This window comes from Pygoscelis adeliae, unplaced genomic scaffold (assembly GCF_000699105.1).
Source record: "Pygoscelis adeliae isolate BGI_AS28 unplaced genomic scaffold, ASM69910v1 Scaffold25, whole genome shotgun sequence".
Classification (NCBI taxonomy): Eukaryota; Metazoa; Chordata; class Aves; order Sphenisciformes; family Spheniscidae; genus Pygoscelis; species Pygoscelis adeliae.
In genome coordinates this window covers 1,049,893-1,066,156 of record NW_008824808.1, presented here as the reverse complement: position 1 = coordinate 1,066,156, position 16,264 = coordinate 1,049,893, and the positions used below count along the sequence as shown (strand labels likewise).

Sequence of the window (16,264 nt, the reverse complement as noted above, 5' to 3'; positions counted from 1 at the left end):
TTCCAGAGGTCAGCAAGGGATCTCTGTGTACTTGCATGGCACTACGCTCTGCTGAGGCACTCGGAACGCTGTACAACAGCCCAGGCCAGCTCTGGCAGTCAGGGACGAACTGAGCCAGTGAGTTAACCCAGAGCAAGCCTGCCCTCTCTACTGACCACATCCGTGCCACCCTCCTGAGCACATTCTCTAATACCCGAGCACCAAGCTTTCCTGTTCTGTGAAACCTCAGGCTCCCTTGAAGGATATAAAGTTAGCTGCACATAGAGAGAACCGCAGGTTTATTTTTAGTCACTTCCACAAGGAGGCTTACACCTCTATCACAATACAAAACTGATACTTTACAAAAGCAAGGGGAGAAGAAGTAGATTCATACTAAATCCTGCATTACTAGAAGACTGACATTATCCACGCAGATAAGACAATTTTTTAGAGCAGCAGCGTTTGAACCCCGCAGTGCATCAGGTCATACAAAATTCCAGCTATGCTATGCTATTTACTGCGTGCAAAACATTCATCTGCATGCGCAGAGTACATCTCAAAATATTTTCCTTTATCTCAGGGCCCCTTTAAGAACCACAGGAGGCTAAGGAAAATCAGAAGTACAGATTGGGTTCTGTTCAAGGAACCATTAAGTGGAAAAGGAGTTTTCAGCTTCAATAAAAAGACAACTAAGGGGAAATAGGACACATCCACAAAAAAAGTAGAGGTGATAAATACAGAATGACTGTTTTGTATTTCCTACAGCACAAGAACTAGAGAATGACAAATGAAGTCATCAGGCTGTGGATCTATAAAACAAAGAACACCTATTCCCTCCTTCATATACACATGCTACATGTAATTCAACTATGCAATTTGCTGCCACGGGATATTTTGGAGCCACAAAGTGTAAGTAGGCTCAAAAAATAATTAGACAATTAAGAAGGGGAAAAAAGAAGATCTACTGAAATACCAAACACTCTTAACATGAGATAATGTTTCCAGCTTCAAGTATTTTCTCAAGTTCAGTCAGTCAAACTGGGAAGGAGTACAGAGTAAAAAAAACCCACCGCATTTTTTTTTGCCATTCATACAGCCTTTCCGTAAGCTAATAGATGATGGGGACAGACCTTCGATATGACCCAGTATAGTGTTCTTTACTATTTTATACAAACCAGCAATCATCCAACACACAACAGAAGAGCTGAGATAGCTCTTCTGAGATAGCTTGGCTCTTACATTCTTACAACACAGCTGCTTATACTCTGAGGGGAGCCCCACATTTTTCCTGGATTAGTGTCTTTATAATGTGGGGTAGAGTGAGGTTTTTTGGAGAGTGAGTTACCCAGATGCAAATGCATACATTTGCTACAACATCCCTCCCAGCCTCTACAGACAATACTTTCCCAGCTGTCGCATATGGACAGCTACATAGAGAGCTATTCAGCAGTTATAACTTATAAGGCAAAAATAATCTAACTTCAAAGCTGGACTAGCGTTATGGAAAAATTCCAAACCTCCATGTTTTACTGGAGTAAAGTAAAACTCCAAGTCCATCTCCAAAATATATCCTCCCCAGTAATCAGGTCTGAAGAGCTAAAACCATAAAGCCTTCAGCAAGACTCGTGCCTAAAATAGCCTTCACAAAAAAATATCTGGATCTATCATGTATACACTCATGACAATGTGATATTTCAACAATTCATTAAAAGCTTTCCAAAGCAGAAAAATAAACTTGCAGTAACAACCTCTAAAAGGACAGTAACACTCAGTTACATATCACAGTGTTTTATTCAAAATAAAACCAGTATCTCTACTTCACGCTCTTAATCCTCAAAGACACACACAACATACAAGGTCAAGAACAAAATTTACAGTTCTCATAGATAACACAAGTCATGGACTTAAGTATAGTACTATGACTGACTATTGTCATCTCTCTCATCTCACTCACATCTGTGAAAGAGTACCAAGGAGGTATTTCTCTCATCGTTCTATCCCAATTTTTTTTCTTCCCCTTGTTAGGTGCTAATCTTTTCCTCAATTAACTGACAAACAACTAGAAATCATAATTCTTTAGTCAGTCTCAGTTATTTTTAGTTTAGATCTTACTGCTTTCTTGTCACAATGTAAGTAACATTAACAGAAGTTTCTTGCTTTTCTTATTCAATAAAAAGGTCTCCTCCTTACAAAAAACACGTCTCCTTTGGGGAAGTAATTGTAAAAAAAAAAGATGTAATTTTGTCTTGTAAGCAAAGATCTTTTATTTCTGAATAAAGTACAACTGTTTCTACAAGGTGGAGGATGGGTAATTTCTAACAACTGTTTGTTTTCACTGAACGCTGAAATTTTTGACTTAGTAAAGCTGACGGGTAAAGTTCTATTTCATAAACAGAAGTTTTGTTTCCACCAAAAGAGCATGAATACATTCTTCAAAGTTGTCCTCCTACAAATAAAACATATGACATGTAAAGATTTTCATGAGCTAAATGTATCAAGTTACATGAACACTTACTCCTCCTTTCTTTTCAGATTCTCTCTTGCTTCCTGTGCTTTGGCAAAAATAAACCATTGAAGGGTTGCTGGATCACAGACCGTTGGGATTGTAAAGTGTCCAAATTCATGTAAGCTTGGTGCATATCTGTCACTAATGAAACATGATGGAAGTAAAAAACAAGGTATCTTTTTTTTTTTAAAACTCAAGTATTGACATGAATTACTTTCAGAATTAATTCTGACGAGTATCAATTAATCACAATAAGAATAATTGGTAAAAAATTAATCAGGCTTGGTTCACGAGAAAACAGAAGCATCATACATAAAGCTTTTTTAAAATTACATTTCAAAAGCAACTGCCAACAACACTAAAAAAATATAAACAGCAGCACCATCGTACACAGTTGAGTGTTGACCTGACAGCACAAAACCTTTGATTTAACCCAGCACAACACTAAGATAAAGACAGAATTTTGCATTTAACTTGAGTGAAAGTAAGCAGGATTTTCTTCAATCTGATTCCTTCTTAACCCATAAAAAGGCACTTAAAACCTTTAGAAACAGAAAGACTTCAACAGAATGAAAATCCGAGATTATGTTAGTTTTCTTCTTAGTGAGAGCAATAATCAGTGTAACAAAAAAACCCAAAAAAAAGTAAAAGCTCTAAAAGGAAGAAACTGCAATACCTGCAAATACCTACCTTTCCAGAATCATTTGCAAGCCTCGCAGACTACGAGGATGAAAAAGTAGTCTACTGTCACGTAATTTATTATAGAAAGAGTCCAGAGTCTCGTAGTACTCTTCTAGAGTCAACAGGGGTTGCAGTTCTTCAATATATATTACTTGTATGCCTCCCAGAAGTTGGCTTATCCGATCTTCCAAGAACAGCAGCCTTTTTTGAAGTTTATAATAATTTGGCAATCTCTCAAAAATCTGTGCACATACACAAACAAACACTTCCTGTTACAAAGCATAAAACTTAGTTTTAAGAAATGAAAAAAATAACAAGAAGCTATAAAAGAAGAGACACTTAATGCAAGCATGGAACCCAAGGAGGGGCGGGGGGTGAGGGGAATCAAAGAATACCAAAAATCAGAAATGCCAAGTATGTACATTTTGGGGCAAGATATAATGGAATAAGCTCGTAAGTATTTTCAGTATTTATACTATAAAGGCACCAAAGGCCCATAACAAGATTGATGGATGTCCTCTTTCTCTATATATACAGAAATTAATAGTCCCAGATAAAAAAAAAATTATAATCTGAGGTCTACATAAAATGTTTACCACCACAGTTATAGTGGTAGAGCTATTCCACATACAGTCAAAAGTGTTTTTGCCAGCCTAATTTATACCAATTCTCAAAAAAAGAGAAGTCTCTGTTGCCGGAACTAGTTCTTTCCAAGGGTTTGGATGATAACCTAGCTCATCTTGAGTCTGAGGGGAGAGGAGAAAGGAGGAAGGTACCAGATTTCTGATCTACAAAACTTATACCAGAAAAGGTTAAGAAATGATCAGACTTGTGAGTCGAGACATAGAAGGTGAGATAGGGAGAAGGCTGGAACAGGGCAACAAGTGGAAAGGGAAAGTCTGTAGTAGTAGTCACTACTTACCATCTACCCAGTTATTACTGTAACATAGTTTTCCATGCAAAAAAATATTGCTGCTGGAACAAGTCAAGTGATTTCAGAATAATCTCTTTAGAAACCCAAGAGAGTATAGAATCAGAACAGCTTTTGGCACAATAAAATCCATTGGTTCAGCATTTGCATTTGTTATAGAGAAAAACTGCAAAAATCCTCTAAGTATTGTACCTCTGACCAAGCATTCTACAGACTGACTTGGACACTATTCTACTGCTTCCTTTTTCTAGTAATTAGTAACAAAAGTAATAGCACTTAGGACTGCTTTCAAAAATGGGTTAGAATTGGACAAAAAATTCTGTTCTCTAAAAACCAAGCGGCTAACCAACCTCACGAAGATTGTCACTGACTTTTTCTGTGTATCATTTAACATGATCTTCAGTGCATTTTAAAATAAAAAGCCTTTGATTTCAGGTCCAAATACATACCTCTCCTTTACCTTCCAAAGCAAATACCATCACCACAACTAACTACACACATTGTCCCATCTGCACAATACTTTGTGCGGATATATGACCCGTTCAGAAACCCCCGGTAAAGGTTAGAAAGAGGAAGCATTTCTCTTTTCAAGGAAGACAGTGTTTATTTTAGTATAATCAGAAGAACACTTTTATTCCAATGACTATCAACACACTCAAATCTTGGAGTAGGAAGTTTTGCATTAAATTCTAGTTTCTCAGTTTAAGTTCTTTGTAAATCATTCACATTAACAAACCACGGTTTGTTTTCTCCCTCAGTGAAATATATAGGCAAAAATTCAAACCACCACCAGAGAAAGCTTTGGATTGAGTGCTCAATTTTCGTATTATTCATTGACTGGAATACAGAAATAGAATATTCTGATATGCCAGCTGGATGAAATTCCCAACTATGAAATTCCACCAATTATTCCCTTTACAAAGACATATTTTTTGATAGAACTATCAATAATATTTCAGCAACCAAGATTCAAGAAAATTTCCTTAAGTGACATGTTGATATCTCTACATATTTTATTTGTGGTCCTTTTCATATAATACTTTATCATTTAGGATGCCAGAAAGCTTGTCAACTCCGAACTTTACACAAGCAGGAGCAGAATTCGCACAGTCACTAAAGATAAACTTCTGCAACATCCACATTATCTGCCTAAAAGAACAAAGTGGAGTTACAGGGTTGGTTAGCAGCCATTGACTGAAATGATCACTTCAAAACTCCCTTGAAGTCCCATTTTTACAAAAAATCTGAATAAAATTCCTAAATTCTTCATAGGAATAAGCTCTTTACAGATCATGAAATATTCTGCCAGTGCTCATTGCACAGACTGGAACACTGCAGAACAAATCAGTTTTCTTTATATCTAATCAGGGGTAGGACTGATTTGTTAGTGAAAGCAGCAGTAAAGATCTGACAAAGATTGTTGTTAGTAACAGTATATCACAGGATTAAATTTAGAACGCAATGTACATGGTTATGCTAAATATAGTAGCTATGCTTTATATTACTCATCAGTTATCTGCACCAATTAATATTTTGGTTATAGTTTAAAAAAGGATGTCATAACAAGAGGCATTATCATTTACTTTAAAATCTTCTTACTTTGGTCCAGTGATGGTGAACATCCATGGTCCCGAGCATTATGTGACCCGCTGCACTCATACCTGAACGGTCTGTAAATACCACCGTGCGTCCTAAAGATTGAACAAAGCTCTTTACTAATTTGGGTTATTGCAATCATTCCCACAATTATTTAAGGCTTAACTATGCCAGTAACATGTTACAAGCAACACATTTCTGCAGCATGCACACACGAGTAGGTGCTTCCGTTATTCTCAAAATTTGAAAGAGTATTCTTGAACACTCCAGTTCAAGAATTTTTTTCATACAAACCTTACTTCGCATTTGCCTTCTCCCTGTTTAAACTTGATAGATTTTTAGTTAACTGGACTTTTTTCCTTACAAAGACTACTTTTAAAATAAGATAAAATCTCAGCAGACAGCATATTCAAAGAACCTGTACAAATCCTGTATATAGTAGGAAATATTTGCTATACGCTTAAAGTATATATAAATAAGGTAAAGGTTGGTCAAAGAACCATTAGCACAGCCATTCAACACTACTTCCACAGAACTCTCTGCAACATGCAAGCTGTAAGAAACGCTTTCACATTAGCTTTTTGCTCTTTTTTTAAAGAAAGAATAGAAACAACATAAGAGGATAATACTAGGTTTACTTTTGGGGGGACAAATCAGTTTTGAGTCTGAGTATGTTTTTTTAAGTGAAGTACAAAGAGCCTCAAGAATTCTTTAGGGTAAAAGCACAGCCAACTATGCATCAAAATAAGCTTCCACAAAAGTCTTCAGTGCGATGAATTAATCTACAAGACAAGGCTTGAATAGAAGCTCTTGCTCTCAGCAAGCAGTTTTCCAAAATCCTTAAGAAAGAGCAACACTGACTTTAAGGCATCTAGTCCATCCTTGTACCCCAAGGCAAGATCAACTGTACCAGTATAATTACTGACAGGTATTTGTCCAGTATATTATTAAAGATCTTCAAAGATGGAGACTACAACAGGTTCACAAGACAGACTTCTCTAGCACTTTAAATCCTTAGCATGCTTAGGTAAAAAAACTAATTTGAAACCTGATGCGATTTAAAACTACTACTTATTGTCCTACCCACTCTGTCTTTTGACAAAGGATTAGGTGAACCCTCAAATGAAAGCTACTCAAAACGGAGCATCTGCAGACAGGCATAAAATGTGGAGTTACAATTAGAGGAAACAGCTACTGCCACAGGTCAAACAGCTGTATGAGAAGAATGGTAGGTCAGGTTTACAGAATATTTTAGTTTTCCCTGAGAAAATACAGACTTCAATATAGGTATTTTATGGAACATGCATGGTAAGAGAAGACAATACAATTTTAAAGGTATTCTAGTAAGTCCTCCTTATATTGACTCTTTAGAGAGCTACTTGCATTTTTGTCTTGAATCTACCATGGGTAACAATCTATTACTACCTCCACCCTTTCAGAGGTTCAGTCTGGATTTTTTTTACTTTCATTGCTAGTACTAAGTCTAGTGCCTTTCACTCACTCAGTTTGCAATTATTAAGAAGGAAAATAGAAGCTGAGTGTAGCAAATACACTATAAGAAAAGGTCACTTTAAAAAATACCCAGTAGCTTAAAATTTAAGTTCTCACCAGCTTTTCAGTAAGCCCAGCAGGTTTGTTTTTGCAGTTATCAAAAGCATTCATGAAAAGAACTAGCGCTCCCTTGCCACAGAAGACTCCTGCTCATCTTCAAATCAATACTATATTAGGATATATGAAACAAGCAACAGAAATACCTTTAACATTCTTTAATACTTCAGGTCTCTGTTGGACTAAGCGACCTAGACTGTGTAGTTGGCTACAGCGGTGAGCAATACCCCAGCTTCTCTGCCACCTAAATAAAAATATAATTGAAAGCATTTCATCCTCAACATTATTAAAAAAAAAAATCACAGAAGTTGAGAAGCAGGTGAAAGCCTTATAACACAAACAACTCAAACAAAATAGCACTCTTAACAGTAATAAAAGCAAAAGCCTGCTGAAAAGCTGTCCATGTGATATGCTATTTGAACAGCTAAAAAGCCTAAATAAAATTTGTGTCTTTCTTAAAGTGAGTGCCAAAAAAAATAAAAAGGAATACAACCAGATATAGGAAAAATAAATATAAAACCTGCTAGACAGAACAGAACTTGCAAATCTCTCCCCTAATAAGAAGGGGGTTAGTAAGTAAATAGCAACAAACTCAGTATTTGGTTCAGTCACGTGGCATGCAGTTTCTGTTTGTACACTGTGTAATGTTTGTCTAGAGGAACAAATACTGTATTCAGGGACATTGCCTCTTTTTTTTTTCTTTTGAGTTCCTAGCCCAAAACATTACTATGATTCCAGTGGTAAGTTGCTATATATATAAAAATAAATATTTTACAGTGGAATAATATTTGTTAAACCATACAGGAGCCAGGTGTTACCTGGGTGACTTTAACAAACAATTTTGACATCTCTTCCACCACAGACAGATCAAACTCCTAACTAAATTTCAAAAAGCATTTAAATTGTAAAGTTGTCCCAGTGTACTGAAAAATTATATGCTTTTACAAACTTCTAGCTGATATAAAACTGTCTCAAAATGGGAAATTACCATTCCTTTATTGTACTGGATCTGTCTGGGATGGAGTTAATTTTCTCCGTAGCACCCCTGTGTTTTGTATTTTTTACTAAAACAGTGTTGGTAACACACCACTGTTTTGGCTATTGTGCAGTGCTGGCACAGTGTCCAGGTTTTTGCTTTTTCTTCCCACGCTGCCCCCCTCCATCAGCGAGTAGGCTGGGGTGGGCAAGAAGCTGGGAGGGGACACAGCCAGGACAGCTGACCCCAACTGACCAAAAGGATATTCCAGACCATATGATGTCACGCTCAGCAGTAAATGCCGAGGGAAAGGAGGAGGAAAGGGGGGACCCTCGTGGTTATGGCGCTTGTCTTTGCAAGCAAGCATTACACATGCTGAGGGCCCTGCTCTCCAGAAGGGGCTAAACACCTGCCTGCCGATGGGGAACAGTGAATGAATTCCTCCTTTTGCTTTGCCTGAATGCACAGCTTTGCTTTACTTCACCTATTAAACCTCTACCTTGATCCATGAGTTTTCTTAGTTTTACTCTTCCTACTCTCTTCTTCCCATCCCGCCGGGGGTGTATGAGCGAGCGGCTGTGTGGGTGCTTAGCTGCTGGCTGGGGTCAACCCACATCATCTCATTTAGGGAAACCTAACTGGCAAAACCCCACTCTTCGGGACGCAGAGAATGGCACTATGCCACAGCACTTATGAGGCAATTCAATCTATTATACTGCAAGTCATTCTAATAACTATTTACTGTTACCTAGCAACATCACTTTGCTTTCAGTAGCACCAGACAGGAATGTAAAAAGGTAGCTTATAGATCCTACCTTCTCTTCAGCTGTCCTAAACTTATACGTGGAATAAAGCCTACGACCCCGTTATTTTTTCAAACCTCTGTGAACACTAGCATTAGGCTGCAGGATCACAAGTAGCAGTTTCCTATTAAGATATGTCAGATTTCTGACACTCACATTCCTTTCTGAATTACGACAATATAACTCTTGAAAGGTTAGTAACTCTTCATGGAACAATAATTTTAGTGTATTTTAAAAGCACAAACTGTAAGAAAATTAAGTGTAAGCCATGAATAAAACCAAACCTACGCATTTAAGACTGCAGACTGTTTCAGAAACTTAAAAACCCCCACCACAGCACAGTTGCAGAGGATTAGAAATTGTGTTCAAAAAAATTGGCTTCAGCTTAAAGGAAGCCAGGGTCTTTTACAGGGTGAAAGGAACAAAACAACGGTTTCAGAAGCTCCGACTCTCTTTCCTGGTTAAAAGAATTTAACAGACTAGCCCTTGAAATAATCCCCCAAAGTTTATTTTTCCATTGTTGAATACCCTCACTGCCATTTTCCCATCCTGAATATCCCACTTCAGAACATCCTCGTTCAAAGGCACAAAATTTAAAAAAGGACCATAAATTATTTTCTGGAAAATATTCTGAAGAATCAAGATCACCAACTGTACTCAGCCCTTTCAAGCAAACAAATCTCCTCCTCCTCTGGAGTGTGGGAAACAAGACACTAGAAAGAACAACGTTTTTATTAAGTCTTCACAGGATGTCAATACGTACCTTGTGCAAAGTTGCATTTCACTGCCAATCTAGTTACCTTTGTAGATAGTTCCTTGAATTCAGGAAGAGCAAATTTATCCAGCAAAACACCCAAACTTAACGCATATGCACAGGTTCTATTTCACGTGTTTATGTGTTTGTGTTTGCCTCCTTATGTGGAGCCTACCTTATTAGTTACAAATAATAGGTCTTTTTGAGCAGATTGTAACAGTAGATTTTTGTCCCAATGGAATTCTTCCAGAAAAATATTGTTCAGTGCAATAATACTTTTACATATATGGAATATATCTGTTTTGTTGGAATAAGCCTTTAAAGCTCATGGCGTAGCATTACACAACACCTCCTTGCTTTGACTGTCTTAATGCAAGTCCAACTGATCTAATTTATTACCTGATATCCGAGAGCTGGAGCTGATGAGAGAGTTCAAATTTTAAACGTTCTAATTCTTTTCTAAGCGGCAAACTCTTTTTCAGCTTTTTTACTGCACTTGCTTCATTATCATCTAGCCAGGATCTGAAAGAAGAGGAGGAAAAAACCCCAACAGTAGAGGTATGTCGCATTATCTTTCATGCAAACAGTACAACTAACTGAATTCTTACTGTTAACGTTAACATTTAATTTGAAGTTACCAGGTAAATGGATTTTGTGAAAGTAGATGACAGAAACTGAAATTGCTAAATGCTTCACCTTAAGATATCTACAAAGGAAAACCTGGCGCTTAATGTGTCTTTGGGGGGGAACTAGGGAATCAAATTGAACCAAAAGACACTGACAGTGTTACAGCTGTTAAGACTTAGAGGTGCGAAAGGCGTAGAGCAGCAGATTAGTATGATTTAGGAGAGCAGCTTCAGAACTTAGTGCTTTAATGAAAGAAGTTCCCACACATCTGCCTTTAAAAAAAAATAAAAACCACCACTAAAGTGATCATAGTATATTATCAAATAAGGGAGGTGGTACTAAAGGGCTAAATTAGGTAACTCTTACAGAGCTGGGATGAACATAGATTAAGCAAGTCAAAGTTTTACAGTTCTTTTGTCAATAATCACAACCAGGCAAACATGACTTACGGAGTACATCTAAAACTTTCAATAAATAGATCATTCTATTTTTAGGAAAAAGCTACTCTTTAAGAGATTTAGCCTTTGTTCATAGCATTTTTACACTCTTACAAGCTTATTTTTACACTCTTATTTTTACAGACAAATACTTCCATTCTCATACTACATTCTAAGCGAAAAAATCCAAACTCGGAAGCAAAAAGAGAGGCCCAATGCCAAATGGCTAGGTATTAAAACCAGACTGTTAATACATAACTGTTCATGGCATTTCTTGTAAATGTGTAAAAATAAGTAAAAATATTCTCTAGTATGTTAAATCTCAGTTAAGTGTTTTACAGTAGCATATATTACAGTAGTTTTATTTGCGAGGTGCTAGGCAGGATGAGGGGTATTCTTTGCTCTGAAGATACTACCACCACAGTTCCGCTTTTATTTCAAATGGCACCTAACTGTCATTGTTACAAAGTTTTTGAAGGCAGTATTTTTCACCGTTCCGCAAAATGAGCACATACAGATTTTATAAACAACCAACTTCTAATACACAACATGTTGCATTTAATGCAGGTTCAGCATTTATAATTGCCTCAATTTAAATATTAAGGTTGGTATGCTGAACAACAAATCAGAAGCACAACACCAAGATATCTGGCAGATTAAAACATTCTAACCTTAGTTTTCTATCTTTTATTGTATTATCTCCCACCCCCAACAGCATGTGATAATTAAATACTAACAATGAAGTTAATAGCCATATAGTTTTGTTACAGAAGTCCTGTAAGAGGCAAGGAGCTATTTGGAGCAAGTAGAACCTCTGCCTCCTTCTGAATCGCCGCCAATATTCCACAAAACTGAAAAACTAGATCAACCAAAACTAGATTGACCAAACATGAATGCTGGGCAAAGAGACAAGAATGCCTCAGCTTAGCTGGCACTATAGTTATCCCAGGAGCTCATTTGAACTCTCTGTAATTATAAAAAGCATGACAGAAGTACATGTTGTACAATAAAGTTTTGTATTGTTCAGAATGTTTATTGATTGCCTTTAAAAAAATCAGCATTAGAATAAGACCAATTTAGGTTACAAAATATCAGTTAAATAAAAGTCTTACATTAAAGTTGTTTCCACTCTCTGGGCTTGTTCTAGTTCCTCCTCAGGATCCTTGAATCCAGTAAATGAATAATAAGTCTTATCCCATTTGATAGGTCTGTTCACTGTGCTTTTTGCTTCCTTGTGGGGCTGAGAGTTCACATTCAAACTTTGAATATGCTCCGTAGATAAACTGCAGGAGTTGAGAATATCTAATACTGTGCTCAGGAGATCCCTAGTATGTAATGTAAAACTGACTGCTCGAAACCCTATAAAATACAAGTCCCACAAAATCAGTATTATTTAATTAAAATTATTTAAAATGCATTCACTTTTCTCTCATCTTACAAGAACCCAAACAAGGCGTACATAGTCAGAAATTATTGTGATATTGTTATTTCAATTCTCACTGCAAAATTCATGTGCAGTTTAACCTTTAAAACTGTTATGTGTCCAACAATATAAATGGAGCTGTTTTAACTATCTAAATCATTGCAGAAATTGAAAACCTAGCTACAGATGCAGCATAACCCAAAAAAGGATGCTTTCGCTTTAGCAGTGGCAGTTTCGTCCAACAGCTCTACACAATTCACATTGTTACTGATCATCACTTTGGATATAATTTACTGTAGAAACGCAGTGCTACAACAGCTCTTCACAGGCTATGAACAGAAGCTTCAGAACAAAACACTGCACTTGCACACTGGCTAAAACTAAGTCCCATCACTTAGCTATTGGGCCTAACTGCCCCATTAGAAAGCAAGCAAGTATTAGGCTCAAGAGCAGAACACAGCCACCAGTTTTTAAGTAGACTGGACATAACACTACTATTTTCTTGAAAAACGGTATGATTGTTTTCTAGCACTAGGGTCCCTCACAAATCTGCCTTTTGTTTTGACTAGCAGGATATAGAACATAGAACTCATCTGTTAGATAAGGCATACTGGTACATCAGAGACAAGTACGTAGAATAAAATTAATCAAAACCAACATTCCAAACTCAGCAATATCTTCTGTAGTCTCAAAGCCAAGAGACAACATGGTAAATTGAAGCTTCAGATATCATACAACTTCTGCTTACAGAGTAAGTTCTTACTGATCCTACAAACACCCTGACATCATGTACTGCACATTATCTGCAATGAAAACAAGGACCCAACTGTTGCCCCAGGTAAACATGACAACGATATTAAAAGCAGAAAAATTATCATTTACCTCAACCTATGTTTTTTACTTCCTCATACTGTGACTTGACCTCAACTTTGTAATTTCCGATTCTTTCAATGCTTTTTAAAGCTTAGGATGTTTAATTACTTGGGATGGTCCTAGCTGTCTAATACATACTTTCATGGTTTGACAGGATTTTTTTCAGTTGAAAAGTCATTATGACTGCACAAGGCTAAGTAATGGTCTGAAAGAATTTAAATACAGGAAGATACATTCTGCACGATATAAAAGCACCTGAAGCACTGAAGGATTCTTGAACATTAGAAGAGTTTCGTTCTCTTTCTCTTACATAAAAAGTAAGCTGAGTTGGCTTAAAGGAGCGAAATCCTGGTTTCTGTAGATTCTCCAAGTAGCCATTTAACCTCTTCAGAGAGTTTTCATTTACTTCCTGTTTAAAAAACAGAACACCCCCCCACACACACATTACAGATGATGAATTTGGCCATTTTTTCATCTAAACCTTTTTAATCTTACATGCAGAATTAGTTTTTATAAACTGCCAGCTGCTCTTAACAAGGAGTGATATAGTTCATATTCTCAGCATAAATGAATAATTATCTTGCATGAATAAACTGTATGATGTACATACTTGTACATTCCAAACCACCACTTCTAGGGCTTTCAAGCTTAAAGAAATCAATTGATTCAAATATAATGCACAGCATTTCAAAGTGAGAAAGCAAGTAATATGTATTATAAATTAGACTGGAAGGATTCGGTATTTTCTTTATAACAATTAAACAGAATATATGACTAATAAATAATGGATGTTTGAGGGATCTATCCTTGTTAAAAATAAAGAAAGCGCATCTTTTTTGTTCTCTGGTAACAACCATATTCAATTCTAATACTACTTTTGTTTCTCTGACAGCAGGAAGACCAGAAAATTTCCATCCTTGATATATGACACATTTACAAAGAAAGCACACAAAAAGGTTTTTACCCTCTCTTTGGGATGCTGGCCAAAGAAATCTGGATGCACAGCAAAATAGAAAGGTCTGAGAGCATTGATGGCATCAGCTCCTGACAAAGTTCTTGACTGAAGAATACATTGTAACAGTATCTTCTCCAGACATAACCTAATAGAGTAACAGAACGTTTATGCATGATGCAACCAATCAAATGACAAACTGATATAAATCACATTAGAATGTGACAGAATGGAGTAAACATTCTCAGTTGCAAATACAATCATTTAAAACTGGTATTAGAAGTCTGAGTGCTGGATTTTTCCTCTTGGGACTCACAAAGCTGTATTTATACGGAGCAAATCCAACAGGTTCAAGAGATGGTGGATGCGAATGGCTGATTAAAGACATGTAAATAAGTACAATAACTTTTTCCTCTACTTTTTCAAAGCAGGCTCAAATTAAAAATTCCCCAGTCAAGTAGTTCGAATGATAAAGACTGGCTTTAGTGGTATTTTTTGTAGCTATTGCTGAAGCTGCTCTTAAAAGCCAACCCTTACACACTTTTGAACCTCCAAGTTAAAAAGCCAAACTAGTATTTTTCAAGCAGTGCAGAAGAACATTGAATTTTACCCAGGAGTAATAATTACAATTCAATCAAAAGAAGTTCTGTATTAGTTTCTGAGGTCCACATACATGTGCCCATTTAAAAAAAAAAATTAATCTTTCTCAAACACACTCTTTTATAGAAGGTACCAAGTAAAAAGACAGTACTTTTTTGCCCTTTGATCTTCACTGAAAGAGAAGAAAAGGACTAAAAGAAATTTCAGTGCCAGGAAAAGAAGATTGTTTCACCTAAGATCAGAAGGAAAAGTTAAGCTGAAGAAGTTCTAGGAAGTTCAGAAAATACAAAAGATTGAATACCTCCAATTATGCACAAATTAACAGTTCTGCAAAGAGCACACTTGTGTAACAGAAGACTGAAATGGAAGGAAAAACAAGTTCTGAATTAAAGACCACCAAAATTTCCTGTCATAGCTCAAAGCTGATATTCAGGTTAGCAAACTAATTACCAAGAGACAGTCTATGTAAAAGTGGCAAGAAAACGTGAATTGGTAAATATTTAATAACAGATTTTTCCTTTAGCTGATCTCACAGGCTAACAAATTCAACGGGCCCAACATTTTCTCTGTGATTAATGTTCATTTTAGTTTGCAACTCAGAAAGGTAGGGGTTCTGCTCTGCTAAGCAATACAATACTGTTTCACTCCTCACAGTATCATTCATCCAAACTGCAAGCCCTGAATAGGAAAATATATAAGCAGATTGGAAGCAAAGCTGCTTCCAATTCACATAAAACTAATAACTTCACTAATAATAGTAAGCAAGACTGTTTTACAAAGAGCTATTTGTTCAGCATCCTAGACCAAATAATTGTCCTGGACACAGAAACATGTGAGACTGTTTCCTGACTGCTTTCATTAATTAAAAAAAAAAAAATCCCCAAATTTGTGCTCAGACAATAAGCAGTATTTTTCATTTTGGCAAATGGTAGAGTAAATGGCAACAGTTGAGTTGCCAAGCAGATGCAATGACCCTTAACTTTACCTTTTTTCTGTAAACCTTTCCAGCTCTTCAGTTAGAAACATGAAAGCAGTTAAAGCTAGTTTTCTGCCTAAGAGGCGGGCAAATATTTAATTAGTAGGTCTTAAAAGTCAGCTTGCTGAAAACAGGAGACATTTTTGTAGAAAAGTGGAATAGAAAAATCTGTAATGTAAGACAACTAATGAAATTTCAAACTGTTATGACTAAAAACAATTTTCATGCGTGTGGATTAAATGGAAGATTAAAAAAAAGACAAAATGTATTACTGGCAAACACTTCTACCTCCTTGCTGGCTGCATCTGAGAAGGACTCTAAGACTAGTCATCACTATAGCCCATGATCATACTCAAAACAGCAGGAGATGGTGAAATACCGCAGCAATACCATGTTTTTATGGAGAGCAAAAGTTCTCAATCACCAGAACATGCCAGAGTTGCTCAGTGATGCAGGAAAAAGCCTCCACCTGACCTGGCAAGAAAGGAAGCAAAGCACACTGGATAAAAGTCCACTGGGTCATATGCTTTACCATTTTGTAT

At 36.5% G+C, this 16,264-nt stretch overlaps 1 protein-coding gene across 2 annotated transcripts in view; it reads right to left on the bottom strand.

Annotated features, from left to right (window-relative positions):
* The window catches only part of TCAIM (T cell activation inhibitor, mitochondrial), a 19,141-nt gene that overhangs the window by 1,484 nt on the left and 1,393 nt on the right, over positions 1-16,264 (bottom strand). Inside the window, exons 2-9 of one of the 2 annotated variants that reach the window (XM_009324169.1) lie at positions 14,159-14,294; positions 13,450-13,603; positions 12,011-12,257; positions 10,234-10,356; positions 7,448-7,545; positions 5,697-5,788; positions 3,176-3,408; positions 2,495-2,626 (exon numbers count right to left, since the gene is read on the bottom strand). In XM_009324169.1, coding sequence (XP_009322444.1) covers positions 2,495-2,626; positions 3,176-3,408; positions 5,697-5,788; positions 7,448-7,545; positions 10,234-10,356; positions 12,011-12,257; positions 13,450-13,603; positions 14,159-14,294 — 1,215 coding nt within the window. Of the gene's footprint in view, positions 1-2,494; positions 2,627-3,175; positions 3,436-5,696; positions 5,789-7,447; positions 7,546-10,233; positions 10,357-12,010; positions 12,258-13,449; positions 13,604-14,158; positions 14,295-16,264 lie in introns of both variants that reach the window. The other variant, XM_009324168.1, reaches the window with a different exon arrangement.